A 20,752-nucleotide genomic window follows, 5' to 3' on the forward strand; every position below is an offset into this window, starting at 1 on the left:
CTTATAGGCATGGATCGATAGTTTTGATGAACAAGACCCCCGACGAAAAAACACGAACGGGCTAGAGGATCTCATCCTTAGATTCATATAGTTTCGGGGAGGAAGATTCCTAGACGATCACTGAGAATGATACACTGTCTCGCACGGTAACTAAATAAAGACAGATATGCTAGGAGCAGTGGAATTTAGGTCAATGCATAAGGAAGGCAGAATTACCATAATGGAGTCAGGAAGCTAGTAGCTGTAGTGGAGACCTCATCGTCCATTCAATCCAATGAGCAACAAACTGCAAGGTCACCGGTAAACTAATCTGGAAAAATGTTAACCATACCAAGAAACTCAATCAAGGCCTCAATGCTCCTATACACTTAAATACCAAGAAATGTATACAAGTATGCGGTCAGAATAAGATTGCCAAGATAAGCAGAAGAAAGGCAAACTAATAATTAAAAATTTCTGAGGGAGGAGAACTGATCCTGCAAAAATTGAGAGCCTCTGATCCAACCTTGTACAGAAGTATGTATCTCTGACATGTGATGAACTGTGTAATATGTTATTGTGATTTGCTCCTTTATGTATACCTTTTCTTTTTATCTGAAGAACTTTTGCTGTAAGAGTAGGATAACTCATTTCTCAAGCTTATAGATATTGCCCTTCGAGCTATGGATCTCACGGCTCTCAATCTTCTTCCATGCAGTCGCTGGCAGTGTGGGAGGTCAACCCGGGATTTCCCGCAATATGAAGTGGACTCTGAGGAGGAGGAGATTGGGGACCGCTCATCTTCAAGGAGTCACCAGAAATATCTCTTGCCATCTGGAGATCCTGCAAAACGCTCAATTTTTGTGCTGGGGAAGCTTTAATAGGAAGTCTTTGATTATGAAGCCTATACTTCTGCAATGAGACAAACAAAGGATTGAGCTTGAAAGATTTATTTTAAAGAACAAACGAGTCATTCATTGGTTGTTCATTCATAAAGATATTTTCATTCTCCCAAAATGTCAACGAAAGGCAAATAGAAGAGATGGGAGTTTCACAAACCCACTTGCAGATGACTTTTAACTTCGTCATTAGTGAGGCCATCGACCTGCATCAGTTCTCTAATCTGCTTTGGAGTTGCAACTGCAGAAATTAAGCGTACATTATTAGCTGCTTACAAAGGAAGCGATTAACGAGTCGAGCACCTTATTGTAGTTATTTCACAACATTGAGTTTCAAGGAAAAAGAACAGATTGAATTGAACGTCTATATTACTAGAACTAGCATATATCTCAACATCTTTCCATTGTTATGATGCGAACAGATATGACAACAAATTTTACTAGTCTTCTTGAAAGGATGTACCATTCCCTAGAAAACTCAACGTTTGTGAAAGTGGCAATTGGAAGTAGACTAAGGATAAATTTGGAAAAGGAATTAGTTTTCTTGAAATTTCAATTCGGAACAAGAAAAAGCACTTGCTAATCTCAAGGCAATCAAATTGCATCCTCATATGTGAGTTGGTGTGGTTATAAAGTGGAAAACTTTGAAAAGGTTTCCTTGCTAATCAACAAGCTCAAAATAGATAAAAAGATGTTTTTTGTTCCGGTAAAGAATTGATAAAGGATGTTGCAAGCCTGAGGACAACATACACTTATTAGTATCCATGACCCACAAGTTTGGATTGAAGTAGACCCCAATCATGCAATTAGGTTTGGCTACTCAGCCTCCTCTTAGACAGGAATGAGGTCATGGTCAAAGTGACAAAAGCTGTTTAGCACCACAAATTCCTAACCTTGTGCACCACCTAGTTGCTGCAAGGCATCGACGAAGCGCAGATGCAGCTCGGGAGACCAGGACCGCCTCCTCTTCTTGGCAGTCTGTCGGCTTCCGCCCCTCGAACTCGTTTGTGCAGTGCAGTCAACCGAGGAAATCGTCCTACTGCGACCACTTATGGTACCGGTAGAAGAAGACGATTCTTCGCTGGGATTCTTCATCCCCACACCGAGGGATAAAAACCCATGCAACGGAATTTCCGCCGGTTCACTCGAAGCCATAGCTGATGGGAACAAAGAGCGTGATTTTCTTGTGTCCACACTCCTCCTGCTTTTGCAAGTCTGAAATTGCGATTGATCTTCGCAGGCAGCCAGCTTCTGCTCTTCAATAATCTATTGCAGCACAACATAAATCAGACACTCTCTAACCTCGATTCACCCATAAGCATAATTTGTACAAGGCACGTTTTTTGGCACTTAAAATACCTCAGTTTGTAGTTCCGCTTTAGGGTTTTCGTTCAAATCGAAGGAGGAGGAGGAGAAGTTCTCCTCAGTGTCCAACAGCTGAAGTGAGCTCGTCGTCCATCTCCTCTCGTCCTTCGGCTTCTCTCCAGCCCCTTCGCTCCCACCAGAATCATTCTTCGACGGGATGAGTAGTTCCAGAACCGGTCGAGCGCTCGGTGCACTCGGTCGCATTGACCCGTTCTTGAGAGCTTCAATCGCTGCAAGAAAAAAACAAACGAAACACCAGGAATCCCATCAATTATTCCCTTATCAAAAACTGCGCACGTCAATGACTTCGTTCGAGCCAACCCAACTCACCCTCGCTTAACAGGAGCATGCAAAGAGGGAGCTCGCGCTTGAAGGCATCGATCTTGCCGAGCTCGTCCTGCAACCTCCCCACGAAGTCCTCCAGCTTGGAGGATCCGTCAGCGACGTCGGCGATCTCCGTGAGGAAATGGGCGATGGTCCTGGGCACGAAAGGCGGCGGACGACTGGAGGAGTCGGAAGCCGAACACATTCCGGAGCGCCGCGTCGATCGCCCTCGACCCCGCCACCGCCGGGAGCGACTCGGTCAGATCTTGAAGGCCGTGTTTTTCGACGGAGAGAGAGAGAGAGAGAGAGATGCCGGGGGGGATGGGAAGATTCTTGATTCTTTCGGGCAGGGAGGAAGAAGACGAAGGACAGAGCCGTGTTTTTCTTTTGCTACGGAAAAAATTCCTGCACGGGTCGTCGCGTCCTATCCACCCAAATTTGCCTCCCCCTCTCCTCGGCTGCCTCCTAATATATGTTTCAACTGGCCCGTTACCTTTATTGCCGAAAGTACATTGTATGTTTGTTACTTTCTATAATTAATATTATATTATATTATATTATATTATATTGTTCTCTCGTTATTCTTTGATCGGACAAAACTTTACCAATTATCGATTCTGCCTTTTTCTCCTTCTTCTTCCTCTTTTCTCTTTTCTCTTTTTGGGTTTCTGGTCTTCAAGCATGAAAGCAAGCCAATTTAGAATGCATATTTTCCAACGGAAAATTAATCATTTGAATTTTTTCTTAAAATAATCGGTTAATAGAAATTATTATGAATATTTTTATTCATGAAAAAAAATTTTGCAAGCCATATAAGCGATTGAGTATATCATTGATTTTTCATGAAATAAATACTCTTAATAAATTGAGGTAATTTATTTTCACGTTTTCACTCACTTTTATTCCTTTGCATTTCCCGATCACCGCAACATCATAATTCGTAAGGCGAATCGATTTGATCCCTATTCCATTCCGTTCATACCGGCGGCATTGACATGTTCTTGGCTTGTCCAAAATTTCAGAACCTGCATAGTATACTATTCCGCGTTTCACACTCGCATCTTTCTTTTCCTTCTTTTGTAAGTCAATGCATATCTTGCTCTGGTAACAGCAAGATTCGACCTAAGTTCCTTAGATTCCAAGAGAAAAGATCTTCCTACATAGAAAATTGCTCCTGTCGTGATCTTTCTGTCCACCCTAAGAGGAAATCCGACCCTTTGAGGCCCCCATGAATCACAACGGAATAATTCAAAATGGCTCTGTTGACTCCATCCTCGATTCCGAAAATCCAGCTCTTATCTCCACCCGACGGTGCACATGCCGACAAGGCAACAACGTGTACGGTTCGTCGTTCCTAAACTCAATGAGTTGAACAAAAAGCTCTGCCTAAATTTCGGCAATGTTAATGTTACCAGTTGCTTGAAATTTGCATACCTCGTAGCGAAACAGCTGTTTTGGAGTGCGCATAAAAGGGCAGTTTGTTTCGACAATTTTAACCTAACAAATAACTTCGTGATAAAATTATTCGCTCTGAAAACTTATGAAAACAGCTATATCCGACCGCATGTAAATATTCGTATATTCTGAATGGTTCAAAATATTTCACGATAACTAAAAGCTCGAAACATTCAAGAAAAGATAACAAGTGCTAGACCCTAAGGCAAGAGGAGTTCAGCATCCGAATGACCTCTATAAGTGCAGAGGAGCCCCTTCTTTCACCCAAATCTGTGGAAGCTCTCCCAATTAACCTAGGTGAATGGACTATGTAAAGATATCACCTCTAACCAGACAAAGAAAGTTTGTAATGGACCTGAAGATCCAAATAACCCAATATAGTTTAGGATAAACAACATACGCCAGATCCTCCGGAAAGAATGGAAATCCACCTTTTAAAGCTAATTTCGCAGCAAAATTGACGAAAGAGTAACCATACATATCACCGTATCGTTCCCAAACTCAGGGAAACAAAGTGATTCCTGACACTTCTGCCGCAATGTCTATGAAAATCAGATGAAAAAAGGCGTTGGTAGAGGTCGAGGAATAGGACAACAAAATCCCAAGTACCATATATATTGTCAGTGAGGAAAATACAAGCTACTAGACTACAATGATAAATTTGTTGCTAAACAAAATTGCCCACTTCTCGCGGGCTTCAAATATGTACATTTCAAGTAGCCTTAGTCACCTGCCTTTGACAAAATGCGCCGTGAGAAGCTTTGAGACTGAGAACCCGGTGAAAGAATCCACCTCAAAAAGTTCCCTCAGTTTCTCGTCACATATGACTCTCCTCTTATCCGATGGATCCTTCGAAAGCAAAGAAAGCTTTGTCAGAGTCAAAAATCAAAAATAATTTCTTCAAATTAATGTCAGATAACAATATGTTAACAATTGAGAATAATAAACACCAACTAAAACACGAACTGGACGAGTCATGAACCACCCCCATTAAGTTGTGGTTCATCACATGATGAATGTCATCTGATAGGCAATATCAGTGGAGTTACGAAATCAAATACAAAAGACTACGACATTTAATAGCCACCACATACCTGCAAATCATTTTGTTTTATATAATCCCACATTCGCTTCACGACGTCAGCTCGAGATAATGCACTTTCACCTGTGCCAATGAACTTCACTAAAGCATCTGAGAGGGGTAGTGGTGCAGTAAAACCAGAACCTCTTTTCTTCTGCTTTTCATCTTTCTGCTCTTCTTCATCTGGACCGAGTAAATAAAAATATAACTTTTCTAAATGACTAGTATTAGGCTGTTTCTCCTGTAGGGGGATTGCACAATTCAATAATACATGGAACCCAAGGGTGATGAATAAACCACTAATCAAATGATCATCTCAAATGGTAAACCTTTTCACCTCACCTTCATCTCTTGTTGAATCACATGTCTCCTCCTTCAGAGAATTCTTCTCAGGCGCTGGCAATCAGAAGTAATGAAGGAACCATCTTGTTACCATGAGATCAAGAAAGTAAAAGATGGCATTGCTATAGAGAAAGGCCACACGATTTCGATGAATTTGTAAAAGAAAATTCAAGAAAACCATCATTATTTTCCACTTCAATTTCATTTTGTATCCATTACTTTTCACAACCATCATTTTGCGCCCTGAACTTTGTAAATAGATTTCAAATTGAATCTAACATCAGATAACATAATTGCCATATTTCTTTCAAAAGTACTGGTCACTTTCTAAGCCCACCCACAAAGAAAACCCCAACCAAAACCGTAACTGTACACCACCAACTACTCTACTGCCTCTACTTTGGGACACCTTGTCGCTGCTGGACACCTTGTCGCCTCTGACAATGGCGACACACTGGCAGCCTCTTTTCATCAGCCCCCACAGCAGAGCCGCCACGTACATGTGTCTCTTTCATAACTCAGCTCGTCTCTCTCTCTCCACCCTCTTGAGCCTTCTCCGCAACTTTATCACCTTGGATAGAAGGCTATTGACCATTGCCATTCTCAAATCAGAGGGTGAATGATAGCCAGGATGTCAAGTACAGTCCAGAGATCGTTTAACCTATCAGCAAGATTCAAGGTCGCACAGAACTTGCGAGCAGATAAAGGTCAGAGAGAAAGGGGCAGGGGAAGCATATGAAGGTCGTCAAGGCAACAGCTGCTCTTCGAGAGAGACCGAGAGAGAGAGAGAATAGCTTCAATGAGGCTGACGACAGTGGAGGTGCTGGCAACTAGGTTACAGTTAGGGTGTTAGCGGTGGTTGTTATTTGGGGACTTTAAGTTTGTTTTCCCTATTTCTAATCAAAATTGATGAAGAATCTAGTGGACCCATAGAACAAAATGAAAATAACAGATATTAAAGCCATTCAAACTGTGTCTGTCAGATACCTGAAGTTAGAAATCAATAGAATCATCTCACATTATTATCTTCTCTTTAGCTTGGTATCTCATGCCATTTTTAAAGCTCATACCAAATTTATAAACAAAATGATTCCAAATTAATAGCATCATCTTTTCAAATTTCACTGGCTAATGGTTTCTCTATTTTACCACCACCAAACAGCCTGGTCAGACATACAAGTAGCAGAAACATGTTTACTCAGGTTGATAAGCACTTTTTTCAGACAGACAAAGGACAAAGGCAACAAAACATAAATGAAATGTCATGTGAACATCTCCTTCAGTTGTTGCATACTATAATGAGAACAAGTTAAGAAATTACCTTCTCCATCATTTAATGGCCAAATATGCTTGGAAAGGGCTTTATTCATTTGAAACATGTTAATAGAATCCACACAAAAGAGGGACCGTAGGGATTCATCACAAATAATAGTTTGCTTATTCTTTGGATCTTGCAAACTATTCGCCCGGATGTATGCCCAAAGCCTCTTCACAACCTAGAACAAAAAATCATAATGTTAATGCAACTTATTTTGACCCCTCCATTACTTTCCTTGGGTCAAAGGATGTTTCATAATGAGATGGAGGGGATGTTCAGGCAAAAAGCCTATTGCAAGAATTTGGAGATTTATCAAAAAGTACTAACATTACCTCTGTTCTAGCCAGCTCAGGCACCCCAGTGATCACTTGAAGTTGGGGAGAGAGGCTGGACAATTTATTAAACCCACCACCTCTTTTCTTAACTCCTTTATCCTCTTTAGTAGACCTAACAGGTAAGAACACAAAGCTGTGAAGTAAAAACACCACTAACCATTCTAAAGTTACCTATCAGCACAATGACATCACCTATCCATAAGTACAAAATTCAAGTCATCCTATAAAAAAAACCACAGATGTCTCCACTCAAAGAACAAACTAGGACACATATGTTAAGCTTGACTATAAACAGGCCTCGGACTATAAATTCTAGCAGCCCAGCATATATCACAAAATCCTGCAATATCTTTTTAAGTTAAATTGCATGAATCAGTCATGAGATAAGAAGCACCTTTTAGCGTTCGTATAAAATACAAGAGGGCCTACTTGCACAGGTCCCGTATCTCCACTCTCAGTATAATATTGGAGTTGGAGGACTCTTCTGGACAAACAAAAAGTACGGAACAATGGGCAAAGTTGTTGCTTTGAATGAGGGGGCTTAATGCCAAGTAAGCATAATAACTACCCTCTGAAGCACCTCCGTACCTCAAACAATCAAATAAAAGAAAGGACCCATGAGGAAGGATCTCCAACTAATTGCTATCTGCGATGAGGAGATAGCAACTCACTGACACCGCACTGCGAGTGAATTCTACCACTTGCAAAAGTCTTGTTGTTGTCAATAGAGTTAAATCTCGTGCAGGATGCATCTAGGAATCATTAAAAAAACTTAAGGTGAAAAAAAAGAAGCAGTTTCTCACCCAAAATCCACATTCTTTTTATGTATAAAGCTGAATTACTTAAGAAACTGATTACAAGAATTTGGAAAACTCATTTATCTCACAACCATGCCTCTGAACCAGATCAAAGAATCAGCACAGATAATAATAATGGAACGAATATCTCCAAAGCAGATACGACACACCACATTGCCCAGCTAATCAGGCTACTTGAACCCAAAGGTACTTGTATCAGTCCACCCAGTAGAATGCTAGAGCCTTGTTGCTTTTATTTTCAAATGGGTAACCCATTATTATTCGGACCCCAAACAACAGATGAAGGTCCAGAAGTAGAAAAAATTTGGGTCCAAAATAACTGAACCGCCAGCACAATCCCCTGCTGAAATCCAATTCAGTAAATTTTTACCTAAAGGTAATCCATGGCAAGATTCAAACCAGAATGAAGCCTGTGATGGGACTATCAATATAAGACAGTCCCCAACTAAAAAACGGTGTGACCATAGTTCCCCTTAGAGAAATCTACAATATAATCCGATTTAAAGACGGATAAATGATAAAACCATCCAAAACACTTCTTGTGGCAATTGCAGGCATATCTTCACGTGATAAAAAACTAAAAGACCAGTCTGCAAAGAAAGAACGGAAAAGTAAAAAGCCTCACCGTCCTTTCTTGCTTCTCCGTCCATTCATCTCTTCCCCTTCCTCATTTTCATTTCGTTCATCATCTTCAGCTTCTTCGATAGCATTGCTGACTTCTCCATCTGACTGAGAGTCAACGGACTCCTCATTCTTTGTCTGCTTTATTGCATTTTCTGGGTTTCACATCAATTATTTAGCACATAAATCGAGTCATAATAAAAGTGTCCCTTACAGGAGGTATAAAAGGCATATGAGAAGCAAATTCCTCCGCTTTGTGTTACCATAAATATGACTGTGGAAGAACATACAAAACTAAAGGCCACAAAGGTGCCTTGATGGCATCAATTGTTAAATTCGTATTCTGTTTGCTATAAGAGATCATAGCTAGAGAAGAATGACGAAGACCATGTTGCACAGAAGAGAACGAACAATGGCTAAGCATCAAGAAGAAGGCATTTTGCCTGGCTTCACTATTTCAAACTGCCAACCAAAGGACACTATAACTGGAAGTTTCTAACTGATTTGTTTAGAATTTCCCAACTTGATATGAATTTTTTTAAGTTAGGAGCTGCTATTTTTTTCAATGGTTTAGTGCAATTGAACCTATCTTCACATGACCCCTGCAGATTTGACCCTATTACTCCAAAAAACCAATCAACTACTCCTTCGTCATGCGTTTTTAAGGGGTTCCGTGAACCAGAACACAGACAGCTTCAAAGTTGGATTCAACTTGTAGCTCTTCTCAAGTCTCACCTCAGGAAATGGCTAAGCTTTCATCAAGGCCTTCACCCTGAAACTAAAGTAATGCCCATTCCCTCAGAATCCATTCAATCTGAATCTGGCCGGGACTGGGAGGTGGTGGTGCAAGGACTGCTCGGAAGCCAATATGGCGAAAGAAAAAATTCCTCAGTTCCTCAGGTGCTTGACAAGACTAAGTCCTTCCCACACCACAAAATGGGAAACTTCAACACGAAATTACCAGATAAGACCTGAGCCCCTTAGGGAACGGTGCTTCTTTATTGAAGAAAGAGGATGTGAACAAAGGACACAGTCTCCTTACCAAAAAAAAACAAAGGACACAGTCAGAGGCATGCCACTGATACCTCAAAGAATGATCATTTATATGTCAAAGTATGACTACTCTGCTAGCATAATGACTATACATATGACACCTGTACAACTTAAACTATATCACTGATGACTACTTCCAATCAGCAAGTTCTGTGTGTCCAGTCTACCACAATGATGAAACATTCAGAACCCCCAGAAAGAAACTCTCAACTAACAAACATTGTAGACTCTATTATCTTAATTGATTCAGCTTTGACAGCCATAGAGGTGACACAGACCTAATCTTTCTTTCTATAATCTAGAAGTAAAAAACAGGCAGGAAAGAGTCCCTCATTTTATGTTTGATACCTCATTAAAAGGAACTAAGAGCGAAATAGAAGAGATCAACCAAAATCAAAAGGAAGCATGGTGGTTTATGTACGAAAAGCAAGAACCACTCATGTTATACAATAAAGATAAAAACTAAAGCAATACCTAGCCTCAAAGCCAATGTTCAGTAGTAACTCATAAAAGGATCAAGGAAGTACCATCGTCGGCTTCTAATGGCCATATATGCTTGGCAAGGGCTTTATTCATCTGAAACATGTCAATAGAGTTGACATTGAAAAGCTTATGCAGTGATTCATCGCACAATATTTTACGCCTATTGCTCGGATCTTGCAAATTTTTCTGTCGGATATGGCACCAGATTCTCTTCACAACCTAAATTAAGAAAGGAGAGAGTGATGATGTGTGTTATACTCTTCCGATAATTCAAAATCCTTTTCTTTCTGGATTTACCTCTGTTCTGGCCAATGTAGACTCTCCAACAAAACTTTGAAGCTGAGGAGAGAGGCTACACAGCTTATTAAATCCTCCTCTCCTCTTGATTACCTTTTCCTTACTTGCCGCACTAGAGAAATAACAGTCACAGGATCGACCCATCAGAATCATAGGCTAGAAGCAATGCTCTGAGACTGTAAGATCAGTGCCAGTGATATCCATCCAAATAAGATAAACAGGCATCTAAAGGATTAGCAACTTACTTCACAAAACCCCCACAAAAGAAAATCCACGAGTCCATTTAGACTTGAAATCAATAAGTACAAATAAGAGACTTTGCAAACTCTTACCTGATAATCCATTTTCACACCCGAATTTTTGAATGTTAACTTCAATTTCAAGCAAGTGGTAACGTATTTAAATGTTTCTAATGTTTTGGTAGCTTCATAAGCAACTGGATGATGTCATCAGATGAATGGAAAGTTAACAAGCAGTCATTTGAGAAATGGGGAACAAGCCAGCCGAATACTGCTTTCACTGATGTAATTAGCCAAGGAATGATCACCAGCAGGGGTTATGAAACGACTTCCTTCTCATATAATTCAATCTCTAACTAAGAATGATGCACTTCCAATCTGATAGGAAAGCTATTTAATACACGATTTATCGATAGGCACATACCAAGAGTCCAAGAATCTCCAATAACATCTGATTAAAGGGACCATTCATCAGGGTAAATCAGCATGCAACAAGGGAACGTTAGCATTGCAAGTTTAGGATGTTTAAAGCTGACCCCTAAATCCCAACATAAACAGAGTGATCTCTACTCGACCATTAGCTCCAACAAAAGATACTAAATGTAAAAAGCAGCACGCCGCGGAAGTCTTGGCTGCAATAAGGACCCCCAAATATCCATCCTACTTTCCAACGGTCCTTGAAGAACAACAAAATCTCCAATTCACCCACACATGCGACAACAACATTCTAACGGAAAGACCATGTTTCGATTTTGCTCACTTTCCCTGTCCGAACTCCCAAATAACTCGTAATTAAAGAACTACAGAGAATAACCAGAAAGCATGCGGCATATTCTAGACAAAGGAAAGCGCAATACGGAATAAACACAAATATCGCTCTGATTAAGTTTGACCTTCACAGCACCGGAATCGGCAATGATCGCCTCCCTCAACCACACCCAAAGCTACGCCCACTATCTCAACTTAAAATGAAAAGGCGAACACTTGGAAGGTAAAGAAAAAAAAAGGAGCCTTTTTCTCAACAACCAACCGTCGCCGAAATGATACGCCATTCCAAAAACAAAAATGGTCGAAAGAACCCGAAATCTTACCGCCTCTTTTTACTTTTCTTCTCCTCCTCCCCTTCCTCCTCCTCCTCCTCCTCTTCCTCCTCTTCCTCCACCTCCTCCTCCTCTTCTCGCGCGACGTCGGAACCGCCGCATTGGCCGCCCTCATTGGCATCTCCCCCCGGATTCCCCATGGATTGGAGATAAGCGTCGATTTGTTCCCTGATGAACGTTTTGCGGTCGGACAAATCGACGCCGAAATCCGCCTCCAGCTGCCGGCGGACGGAGCCGGCGGTGGCCCGGTCGAGGTCCGAATTGCTCAGGATTTCCCGGAGCCGGCTCGCGAGGTCCGATTCCGACACCATTTCTCACCTTCTTCCTCGCGGGGGCCGACGGCGGCGGCGGCGACTGTTTCCGATGAAGAAGAGAGATTCTTTCGGAGCTGGCGTCTCATGCAGAGTGAGAGAGAGAGAGGAATTGAATCCAATTTGGGGGCTTAAAAAGGCGACCGTGAGAAGAGGGCCGAGGGAGCGTACTAGGGGACGAGGGCATTTGTGGCATTGCGGGCAACAAAAACCAGATTGGCCAGCTCTTCCACCTGAAGTTGTTCTTTAGAGTCGGACCGGTTTCGGCGATTGGTTTGACCGGTTCGACAGGATTGAGGTTTGGTAGGAGAGCAAAATGGAAATTGGGATTCGAAATTTCTTTAATCGGTTGCAGGAGAAAGAACGAATAACGTGGGAAAAGGAAGGAAAGTCGTGGCAAAATTGGGTAAGTAAAGTATATCCTTATCGTTAAGTGCACACTTAAATACTTATGCGCGAAAGGCTGAAGTTTTGAGAGATAATGATTGGTTTTGTTATCAAATTAAGCATTATTTATAATAACCAAACATTCCATTTATGAAAATCAAATATATGAAAAGAAATGACAATGACGGGTGTGTTGTGAAAGAAAGAGATTTATTTCCCTTTATAGATAGGAAATGTACTAAACATAATTATCCAATATCCATTCACTGCATCCGATTAATATTCAGTTTCTGAATAATCATTATATTCATAAATGACCACCCATTCATATACCGTCGTTTCTTTTCTCGTATAATTTGCCCCTTGAAATTCTTATTAGTCAACTAATAAGAATTTCCCGAACAAAAACAAAAACTGTCCCTATTTTCTGACAAAAAAGGAAAAAACTCTGTCCCTATTCGTTTGAGAAATATTAGTAATCATTTATTTCACGAGTTACCCAACCGGCTACTCCGGAACCGATGATGAAGAACAAATGGCGCAGGAATGACACGTGGACCGTATGGACTGAAATGCCCCCTTGATTGTGCTTTTGTGGGGGCCCTGGAGACAAGGCACCTGGACCGAACTTTTGGGCCGGTCACGTGAGGCCCAAAATGCAGGGATCATGGGCTCAATCGAACATTGCGAATCTGTGGAGCAGAGATTTGAACATTGGCCCATTTAAACCAGAACTCAATTGCTTTTATAGTAAGATTTCTACATTACCTTAGTAACATATTATATGCTCGATACCATCCATTACATGTGCATTTTGCACACTAATGAAACATAGAACGTCATTTCACCGGCTAATAAAATAGTCCCTCGTGATTTCGTTAGTGTATTAAATGGCAAGATAGAGTGATTTTCTTTCTTCACCGCTTTTCTTCAGGATATTAATACAACTTAGGCTGCGTTTGTTTCACCGAAAATTTCATAATAAAGAAAATTATTTTCCATGAAATTTTTTTTTTGAGAAAAATGGTTATTTTTCCATTTGTTTGGTATTTAAGGAAAAGTGATTTCCTTCATTTTCCTCAATTTTAAATTTGTTGTTTTCAGGTTCATAGAAAATGTTTTCCATCACTCGAGTGGATTCATCTCGAAATGTGAAAAGGGTGAAAAGGGTTCGCTCGATCACGTGATTTATAAGCGATCAATGTTATCACCCGCGATTTCTTTTCCTCCGAAGCATCCGCACGGCGATCTCTCTCGGACCACAAAAGGAGAGAGGGACGTGTTAAGACTTTGACCCAAACTACTTCAAATTACTCTCATTCGAACACCAGACAAAAATGTGTGGCCCAGATTGAATAAACTTAAGAAATGAGGGGGCGAAAATGGAAAAAGAAAAAAGTAAAAAAAAGAGCCCATTGATTGGGGTGACTACGTGATAAAATGTGGGGCGGTCGTTGCTATTTTCTCAAGAAGTTGTTTCGAGTACAACTCGACGTTGGCAGTAGATAAATGAAGCTTTAAGATAAAGCCTTAGCTCGTCAGAATTGCCAGGTATATGCTTTGCTTGATTTTCACGACCAGAATACTAAACAAAAATATTTGGAAAATGATCAGTTTAACTGGCAGCAGCACGCCCCCATTGCACTTGCAGCAGCTTGTTGAAGTATAACATGTTCTTTTGCCCATTGTGTTTTAAACTGGGATTTCTCTGTCTTCAATATTTTTTTTCATTTTTTTTCTATCTCAAAATACGGAAAATCACGTTAGTTTAGTCAGTTCAGTACCACGAAAGCACGGCATATAAGATTCTTTTTACTAGATCGTATTGTCTTGATCTTTTCAAACAGCCACGTCTTGTTGTTTGCACTTGATGGAAGATCTCATTTACCAAAACGAGGTCTTCGAGTGTAATCACACAAGCGAGAAAGTTTATTTATATAAATTTTTAACTAATGCCCTCGAGGTAGTCTTATCGTTAACCATATTGAACAATGAAGAAAATATAAATTATACATTAGAAATGATCATTCTTCCCTATTTAGATATTTAACAAGTGCCCTATAGACATTTATCGATAAAATTATATCTACGTACATGTAACGATACGACTAATTTCTGGCACTTTTTTATATTCATCAATGGTAAAAAAAATCAACTCTTTAGTAATGAATCATTCCCGTTATGCAAGTGTGTATACATTGATTTGCCGCAATTATCTAGAATTGTAAATTAACATTAAAAAGAAAGAAGAAGAAGAAAAAATGGAACTGATATTTTGTTTCGGGTGTCGGAAAACAACGGGAAGCAACAGTGCTGTCCTGTCCAGCTGTTCTTGGGCAGTTGCGGGCTTTTTTTGGTGTCCAGAGGAGGAAACGAGCCACGAAAAAGGGTCACCTCGTAACCCGTGAATCCTTATCCGTTTGCCCCCCATCCAGTCAAATAGACCTTCAATGCCCCTCCCCACCTTTTCTTCTAAAAAGGCCTCATCATCATCATCTCTTGTTGAAAAAAATGCTAGAAATGATCTTGAAATTTATCTAAATATGTAATGTAATTTTTAAACTTTTTATTTGATTAATATAATTTTTAAATTTTAGTTTAATATTTAATATGATTCATGAACTTTTACTTTATTTAATGTGATTTTTGAACTTTTGGTACATATTCAATATTATCCCTGAATTGGAATTAATGGAAAGACCACGTTAAATAAAGTAAAATTTCAGGAACCACATTAAATATCAAGCTAAAGTTTAGAGATCATATTTCAAGAACTGTAAGCGTCATTATCTCTTCGTTACTTTCATGAAAAAGATCCTCCGTTCTTGGGACCTCTCCTCCCATGTCCGTTGGTCCAATTGAACAAGGCCTCGGCACAAATTCGGATCTCTCTCTCACTCGCTCGCCCCTCGATCTCTGTAAATTCGAACTCGTTTGTAGCATCGAGTGCGGGATAACTCGGGGCATGATTTCATCCCGTGTTAGGGGGTGCGGGGTAGTGCCGGGCTCGATCGAAATGAACGGTGATTTTGCCCGAACTGGACATACCCACGTGAGTGAGAGCTGCCAAATTCCGATAAACGCCTCGGTGATCGGCACATCCTGGTGGCCCATTCCCAAAAGCTTTTTCAATGATAGAAAAAAAAAAAGTGCTCCATTATTTGGCGAAGGAGGAGAAAGGCGCACCACCGCTCGGCTCCATTACCCCAAAATTTTTTTTTGTCCATCTCCGACCCTTTCCGCCAAAAGCCAAGGGCATTTTCGTCAACTCAACCGCCCCTCCGAACTTCACTGACTCCAAAGCGGATCAGCTACAGTCCCCCCCTCTCTCTCTCTCTCCTTGCTCTCCGCCCACCCTATTAATTTTTTCTTTTTGTTAAATTAATTATCTCGCTAAAAATAAATAATTTAATTTTTTTAAAACATAATTATTTATATCAATTAAAATAATTAGTTAAAAAAAATATTTTCAAAGTCATTCACTTTCTGTGAAACAGAAAAAACTCAAGCATCAAATTCAGGTTATGATTTTACGTGTTGTGGTAAAAGAAAACACCATTTGTTGTCGAAACGATAAGGTAAATTAAGTTTGAGTCTATTTGTACCAATTTATCAATGTGCTTTCCTAATCGTCTGATGGGCGTAGTTGGTTGGAACGCCGAGAGATGGGTAAGGGCTACCCACATGGGCCAAAATGCAGGACTTAACCGACTCAGAAAAATCGCACGGCGTTTCATAAATTTCTAGACAGCCGGATCTCCATGTCTAAGTCCATAGATTTAAGTTACAAACATATATATAAATGCGTATAATCATACCCAGTTCTTGAAAAAAAAATGTTTATCAGCCTCTGGCTTAATTATCCACTGTAAATTTTAATTTCACGCCCGTGATCCATAAATACAATTAGTGTTGGGATAAGTGAGACAAAAATGGAAGTGGGGGAAAAAGCGATAAGATAGAAGAGAGTCAATCTTTTGTTTTGTTTTTTTTTTGGGGTCGGAATAGGAAGTCAAATATGCGAAGGACCAAAAAAAAAACAAAAAAGGGTCTTGATTTTTTTCTCTCTCCTCCTCCCCCGTGATGTTGAAGTTCTCTGGATAAGACACGCATTATAAATAAAAAAATAAAAATGGAAACTGCTGCTGCTGCTCATGCTCACCTAGAGAGAGAAAAATCGAGGCCTCCCCTCATAAAAACACCAGCAGAGCTTCTAGAGAGAGAGAGAGAGAGAGAGAGAGAGAGAGTGACGCCATATCATTCACGAGCTTTAATCACCGGCTTCGCAATCCCTCACCAGAACACGCCCCCCACTTTAACAAAATTAAAAGCTCCGACGCGAAAGCCGGCAGCCCTCACGGGTCGATCCATCCCCCCCCCCCCCGATCGTGCCACGTCGACCCCCAGCGCGGGGCCCACACCCCCAACCGCCTCCTTCCCTCCCTCCCTCCCTCCGAGCCTCGATCTTCTTCCGATCAGGACCTCCCTCCGCCTTTTTCTTGCCGCTGGATGGGGCGCTGTCGTCGGGTAGGGTGAGCTCGATCGCGCGGGTGCTCGGCGATTTTAGAGAGAGTGTCGCGCGCGTGGAGGAGGGCTTTTCCCCCCCTTTGCCCATGGATCGGTCGGCGATCACCGTCGGGCCCGGCATGGACCTGCCGATCATGCACGACAGCGATCGGTACGAGCTGGTGCGCGACATCGGATCGGGGAACTTCGGCGTGGCCAGGCTGATGAGGGACCGGCAGACCAACGAGCTCGTCGCTGTTAAGTACATCGAGAGAGGGGACAAGGTTCGTTGCCCCATTCTTTTCGCCCCGTTCTGGCGGTTACTGATTTAGTTAAGAGGATGTTTGGCTGTGTTGGACTTGGTCCGCGATTCTTTAAGGTCGCGTTTTAGTGAACTATGGAAAGTTCGAGAGCTGACGGCATTGTTGGCAGGAAGTTCCTGATGTCCTGAGCTCTGTTGTGGAGAATTTAATGCCAAATTTGGAATCGTGAATATTTTTATCCCGACTTGCGAAGATGTTTTAAGTACTTGTGTATTCATCTGTTCGGATCCGAACAGAATCTATTCGAAAGTCGTGCTTCATTTAGAGCTGTGTATTTGGAGTCCAAATTTGGAAAGTATATCCTCTTCCCAAGCTCACGATGCTGGGGCATAGCGAGTCCTCGAAGTTTGTTCTTGTAATCATACTTTCATACATTGTGAGGAGGACTAACTTTCTGGTATCATTAAAATTTTGTTCGAATTTGCTGCTTTTCGCGGCTGACACGCTCATAATCGTCATGTGAATTCTTAGATAATTGTCCCTAGTAGTTGAGGGGTTTTATTCACTTGCGGTTATTAGGTTCGCACGAGATCTTGATCATATGATGCAAATGTTGAGAGAATGGGGTTTAGACCCATATGTTAGATTTTTGCTCAAGAACTGTAGCTTTCTCTTCTAATCGAGAAGTGACGTATGTTGCTATCTTGTGACAGATAGATGAAAATGTACAAAGGGAAATCATTAACCACAGGTCACTAATACATCCCAACATCATACGATTTAGAGAGGTTTGTATCCGGTGAATCCCTTTCACGAGTGAGAATTTTTCCTGCCGTTCTTCCGATTGGGTTATATCACCTCAGACCCTTGTTCCGCCGTCTCTCTGTAGGTCATATTAACGCCAACTCATCTAGCTATTGTCATGGAATATGCAGCTGGTGGAGAGCTCTTTGAGAGGATATGTAATGCTGGCAGATTCAGTGAAGATGAGGTTTTTATTTTTCTTGTGGAATCTTTTTCTCCTTCTCCCGGCGATATGCTGCTGAACAAGTAAATGGATACCTTCTTTTGCTGCAGGCTCGGTTCTTTTTTCAACAGCTCATATCGGGAGTTAGCTATTGCCATACAATGGTACGCCAATCTCGGATTTTCTTTTCTATTCATCTCACTTGGATACGTTGTCCAGTCGTCGAGTCTGATCCCCTTTGTACTCATCATCCAGCAAATATGCCATCGTGATTTGAAACTGGAGAACACATTGCTGGATGGGAGTCCAGCTCCTCGTCTGAAGATCTGTGATTTCGGTTACTCGAAGGTCTGATATGCTCACTTCAGTGAATTTCAGATTGCGATTCTTGTAATTGTTTAGGTTTGCTATGGATACAGAAGTTGATTGGCACTTGATGTCAATTTTTTCAGGAGAGATAACTGTTCATCATGTGTTATATGCAGTAGAGCTTTGTTCTTCTGTTAGCATCTCCTCCATGCTGCGCCAAAAGCTTTTGTTTACTTATCTTACCTATCTCTTTGTTTTTTAATCGTTGTCAGTCGTCCTTGCTGCATTCACAACCAAAATCAACTGTTGGAACCCCTGCATATATTGCTCCTGAAGTTTTACTCAAGAAAGAATACGATGGCAAGGTATTTAATGTTCCGTGCCTCTAGTGAATTCAGACTCTGGGATTTTCTGGGGTATGACTGGTTGATGGTGCTAGTCCTCCTTTCATCTCTTTGTCACTACTGCTATTCGCTATTTTAAGTCTAATTCTCCTAAAAAAACATATCAACTGAGTGATCTTTTATTTCTAGATTCAACTATTTTGCGGATAACTAATGATGATTTCAGATTCTTTGCAATATCGCACTTCTGATTCGGTCTTTAACTGCCATCAGGTTGCAGATGTCTGGTCTTGCGGTGTGACCTTATATGTGATGTTGGTGGGTGCTTATCCTTTTGAGGACCCTGAGGACCCCAAGAACTTCCGGCGAACCATACAAGTAAATGATGGCTAAATCTAGCAAGTCACTTTTCTGATTGGCAGAACTACTCTTGTCTGATTTTTTTCTTCGTGCAGAGAATTTTGAATGTCCAGTACTCCATTCCTGACTATGTTCATATCTCTCCCGAGTGCAGCCATCTGATTTCAAGGATTTTTGTGTCTGACCCCACGAAGGTTAGCTTACCTGCCTTTTTTGTTTTACTTGTCCATCGTCGGCATGATTGTAGCTGTCCATCTGATGTCAGACAAAGGGGAAGTCTATGTTTGGGTCTAGTTTGAGCTGTACACCTTAGCTTGGATGGGTCTTCTGTTTTTGCCGTGTGCTATACTGAACTTCCCAAAGTCATAGTCGGGTTTCGTAAATAACCTCACATTGAATTCTCTTTCGGGGCTACTTGTGTGACAGCACTATGTGCACTTCCTAAGGCTTTGGATAGGAGGGAGGATCGGTGCATAATTTTATTCCTTCTGCCTTGAGCAGACAGAAGGTGTTGAGCACTGATTCGACATTCATGTTATATCCCTCTATTCATGTGTCAATTCATTCATTTAGACTTGATGATTTTGTTTCTTTGCTTTGTGCTGACTTCATTTGATAAGACATGGACAAGGAACCTAAATCTTGCGAATCTTACATCATGTTATTTTGCTGCAGAGGATAACGATTCCTGAGATACGGAATCATGAGTGGTTTCTGAAAAATCTTCCAGGGGATCTCATGGATGACAACACAAAGAACAATCAATTTCAGGAGCCAGATCAGCCTATGCAGAGCATGGAGGAAATCATGCGGATCATTTCTGAGGCCACTATACCTGCTGCTGGTACCAACAGCCTCAACCAGTACCTGACTGGTAGCCTCGACATTGATGATGACATGGATGAAGACCTGGAATCAGATCCCGAACTTGACATTGATAGCAGTGGCGAAGTAATCTATGCAATGTAGTCGTGACAGTAAACTTTCATAAGATGATGGGGGTATATTGTATATCTTTCTGCAAATCAGAAGTGAAGTCAGGTGGTTGATGCTTCTCTGTGGTGTTCATGATGGTGAACTGTGGTGCTGTATGTTGTTTTATTGTCACAGATGCATCTTTTAACTTAAAAATCTTGTTTGATCTGATGTAGACACCTTGTTATATCTGCTGCTTTTAAGGGGTTTCGATTTGCTTACTTTCATGCCTGGTGATTTCAGCGTGAGAAGTTTTTTGTGGAACATCGTTTTGGTGATGTGAAGGTGCATAATCTGATGGGTAAACGAAAAAGAAACTATTTCGCTTTATTTGATGTGTTGGTTGTGCCCACTCTTTTCTTTTTCCGTGACTAAGCTCTCCCAGACTGAACTCGTGATGGGAAACTATGAAGAATAGCATAGCTCTAATTTGTTTCCTATGGCCGAGAATCGAAGATGACCGGGTTTGGCACGAGCTCAATATAATCCTAAATGAAAAGGGTAAATAGCGTGATGGTCACGAAGTTGCTTATGACAAGAATGCCGCAGGGGCAATCGCCGGTCTGTTAGCCAAATTACCTCATTGCTTGTCAATTAATGCAAGAAGAGAGGCTCAACAGT

At 41.1% G+C, this 20,752-nt stretch overlaps 3 protein-coding genes across 5 annotated transcripts; 1 reads left to right on the top strand and 2 right to left on the bottom strand.

Annotated features, from left to right (window-relative positions):
• Positions 1-277: 277 nt before the first annotated feature.
• LOC115672711 (transcription factor HHO2) lies at positions 278-3,011 on the bottom strand. The gene is given in 6 exon segments (XM_056304955.1): positions 278-733; positions 736-891; positions 1,043-1,119; positions 1,772-2,144; positions 2,238-2,473; positions 2,574-3,011. Coding segments are annotated over 6 exon segments (1,203 nt in total). The 5' UTR covers positions 2,773-3,011; the 3' UTR covers positions 278-571.
• A 1,597-nt stretch (positions 3,012-4,608) lies between these two features.
• On the bottom strand, positions 4,609-12,138 carry LOC115672594 (upstream activation factor subunit UAF30). 3 transcript variants are annotated; one of them, XM_056304854.1, is made up of 9 exons: positions 11,701-12,138; positions 10,371-10,482; positions 10,118-10,292; positions 8,542-8,692; positions 7,096-7,210; positions 6,767-6,941; positions 5,446-5,499; positions 5,110-5,286; positions 4,609-4,854 (listed from the first exon to the last, which is right to left on the bottom strand). In XM_056304854.1, exons 1-9 carry the CDS (start codon positions 12,018-12,020, stop codon positions 4,829-4,831), a joined length of 1,305 nt encoding a protein of 434 aa, XP_056160829.1. In that variant the 5' UTR covers positions 12,021-12,138; the 3' UTR covers positions 4,609-4,828. The 3 variants fall into 3 exon arrangements, with proteins under 3 accessions (XP_056160829.1, XP_030450293.2, XP_056160830.1); XM_030594433.2 differs by having other exon boundaries at positions 4,609-4,871; positions 5,117-5,286; positions 11,701-12,137; XM_056304855.1 differs by lacking the exon at positions 11,701-12,138 and adding an exon at positions 11,034-11,679 and having other exon boundaries at positions 4,609-4,871; positions 5,117-5,286.
• Positions 12,139-16,818: 4,680 nt separating this feature from the next.
• Positions 16,819-20,358, top strand: LOC115672595 (serine/threonine-protein kinase SRK2E). The gene is made up of 9 exons (XM_030594434.2): positions 16,819-17,197; positions 17,890-17,964; positions 18,066-18,167; positions 18,254-18,307; positions 18,399-18,491; positions 18,725-18,817; positions 19,070-19,174; positions 19,252-19,350; positions 19,832-20,358. Exons 1-9 carry the CDS (start codon positions 17,021-17,023, stop codon positions 20,123-20,125), a joined length of 1,092 nt encoding a protein of 363 aa, XP_030450294.1. The 5' UTR covers positions 16,819-17,020; the 3' UTR covers positions 20,126-20,358.
• Positions 20,359-20,752: the final 394 nt, after the last annotated feature.

Source organism: Syzygium oleosum, unplaced genomic scaffold (assembly GCF_021117445.2).
Source record: "Syzygium oleosum isolate NSW1041296 unplaced genomic scaffold, Sole_v2.1 Sole_v2.33, whole genome shotgun sequence".
Classification (NCBI taxonomy): Eukaryota; Viridiplantae; Streptophyta; class Magnoliopsida; order Myrtales; family Myrtaceae; genus Syzygium; species Syzygium oleosum.

Bases quoted from the DNA above. Each gene is read 5' to 3' on its own strand.
- LOC115672594 (XM_030594433.2), bottom strand. From the start codon at position 12,020: ATGGTGTCGGAATCGGACCTCGCGAGCCGGCTCCGGGAAATCCTGAGC. The intron at 8,693-10,117 runs GTACTTCCTTGA...TGTGAAACCCAG, and splicing joins GCCATTAGAAGCCGACGATG to AAAATGCAATAAAGCAGACA. The intron at 6,942-7,095 runs GTAATGTTAGTA...TTTTTGTTCTAG, and splicing joins CTGAGCTGGCTAGAACAGAG to GTTGTGAAGAGGCTTTGGGC.
- LOC115672595 (XM_030594434.2), top strand. From the start codon at position 17,021: ATGGATCGGTCGGCGATCACCGTCGGGCCCGGCATGGACCTGCCGATC. The intron at 17,965-18,065 runs GTTTGTATCCGG...GTCTCTCTGTAG, and splicing joins ACATCATACGATTTAGAGAG to GTCATATTAACGCCAACTCA. The intron at 18,308-18,398 runs GTACGCCAATCT...CTCATCATCCAG, and splicing joins TTAGCTATTGCCATACAATG to CAAATATGCCATCGTGATTT.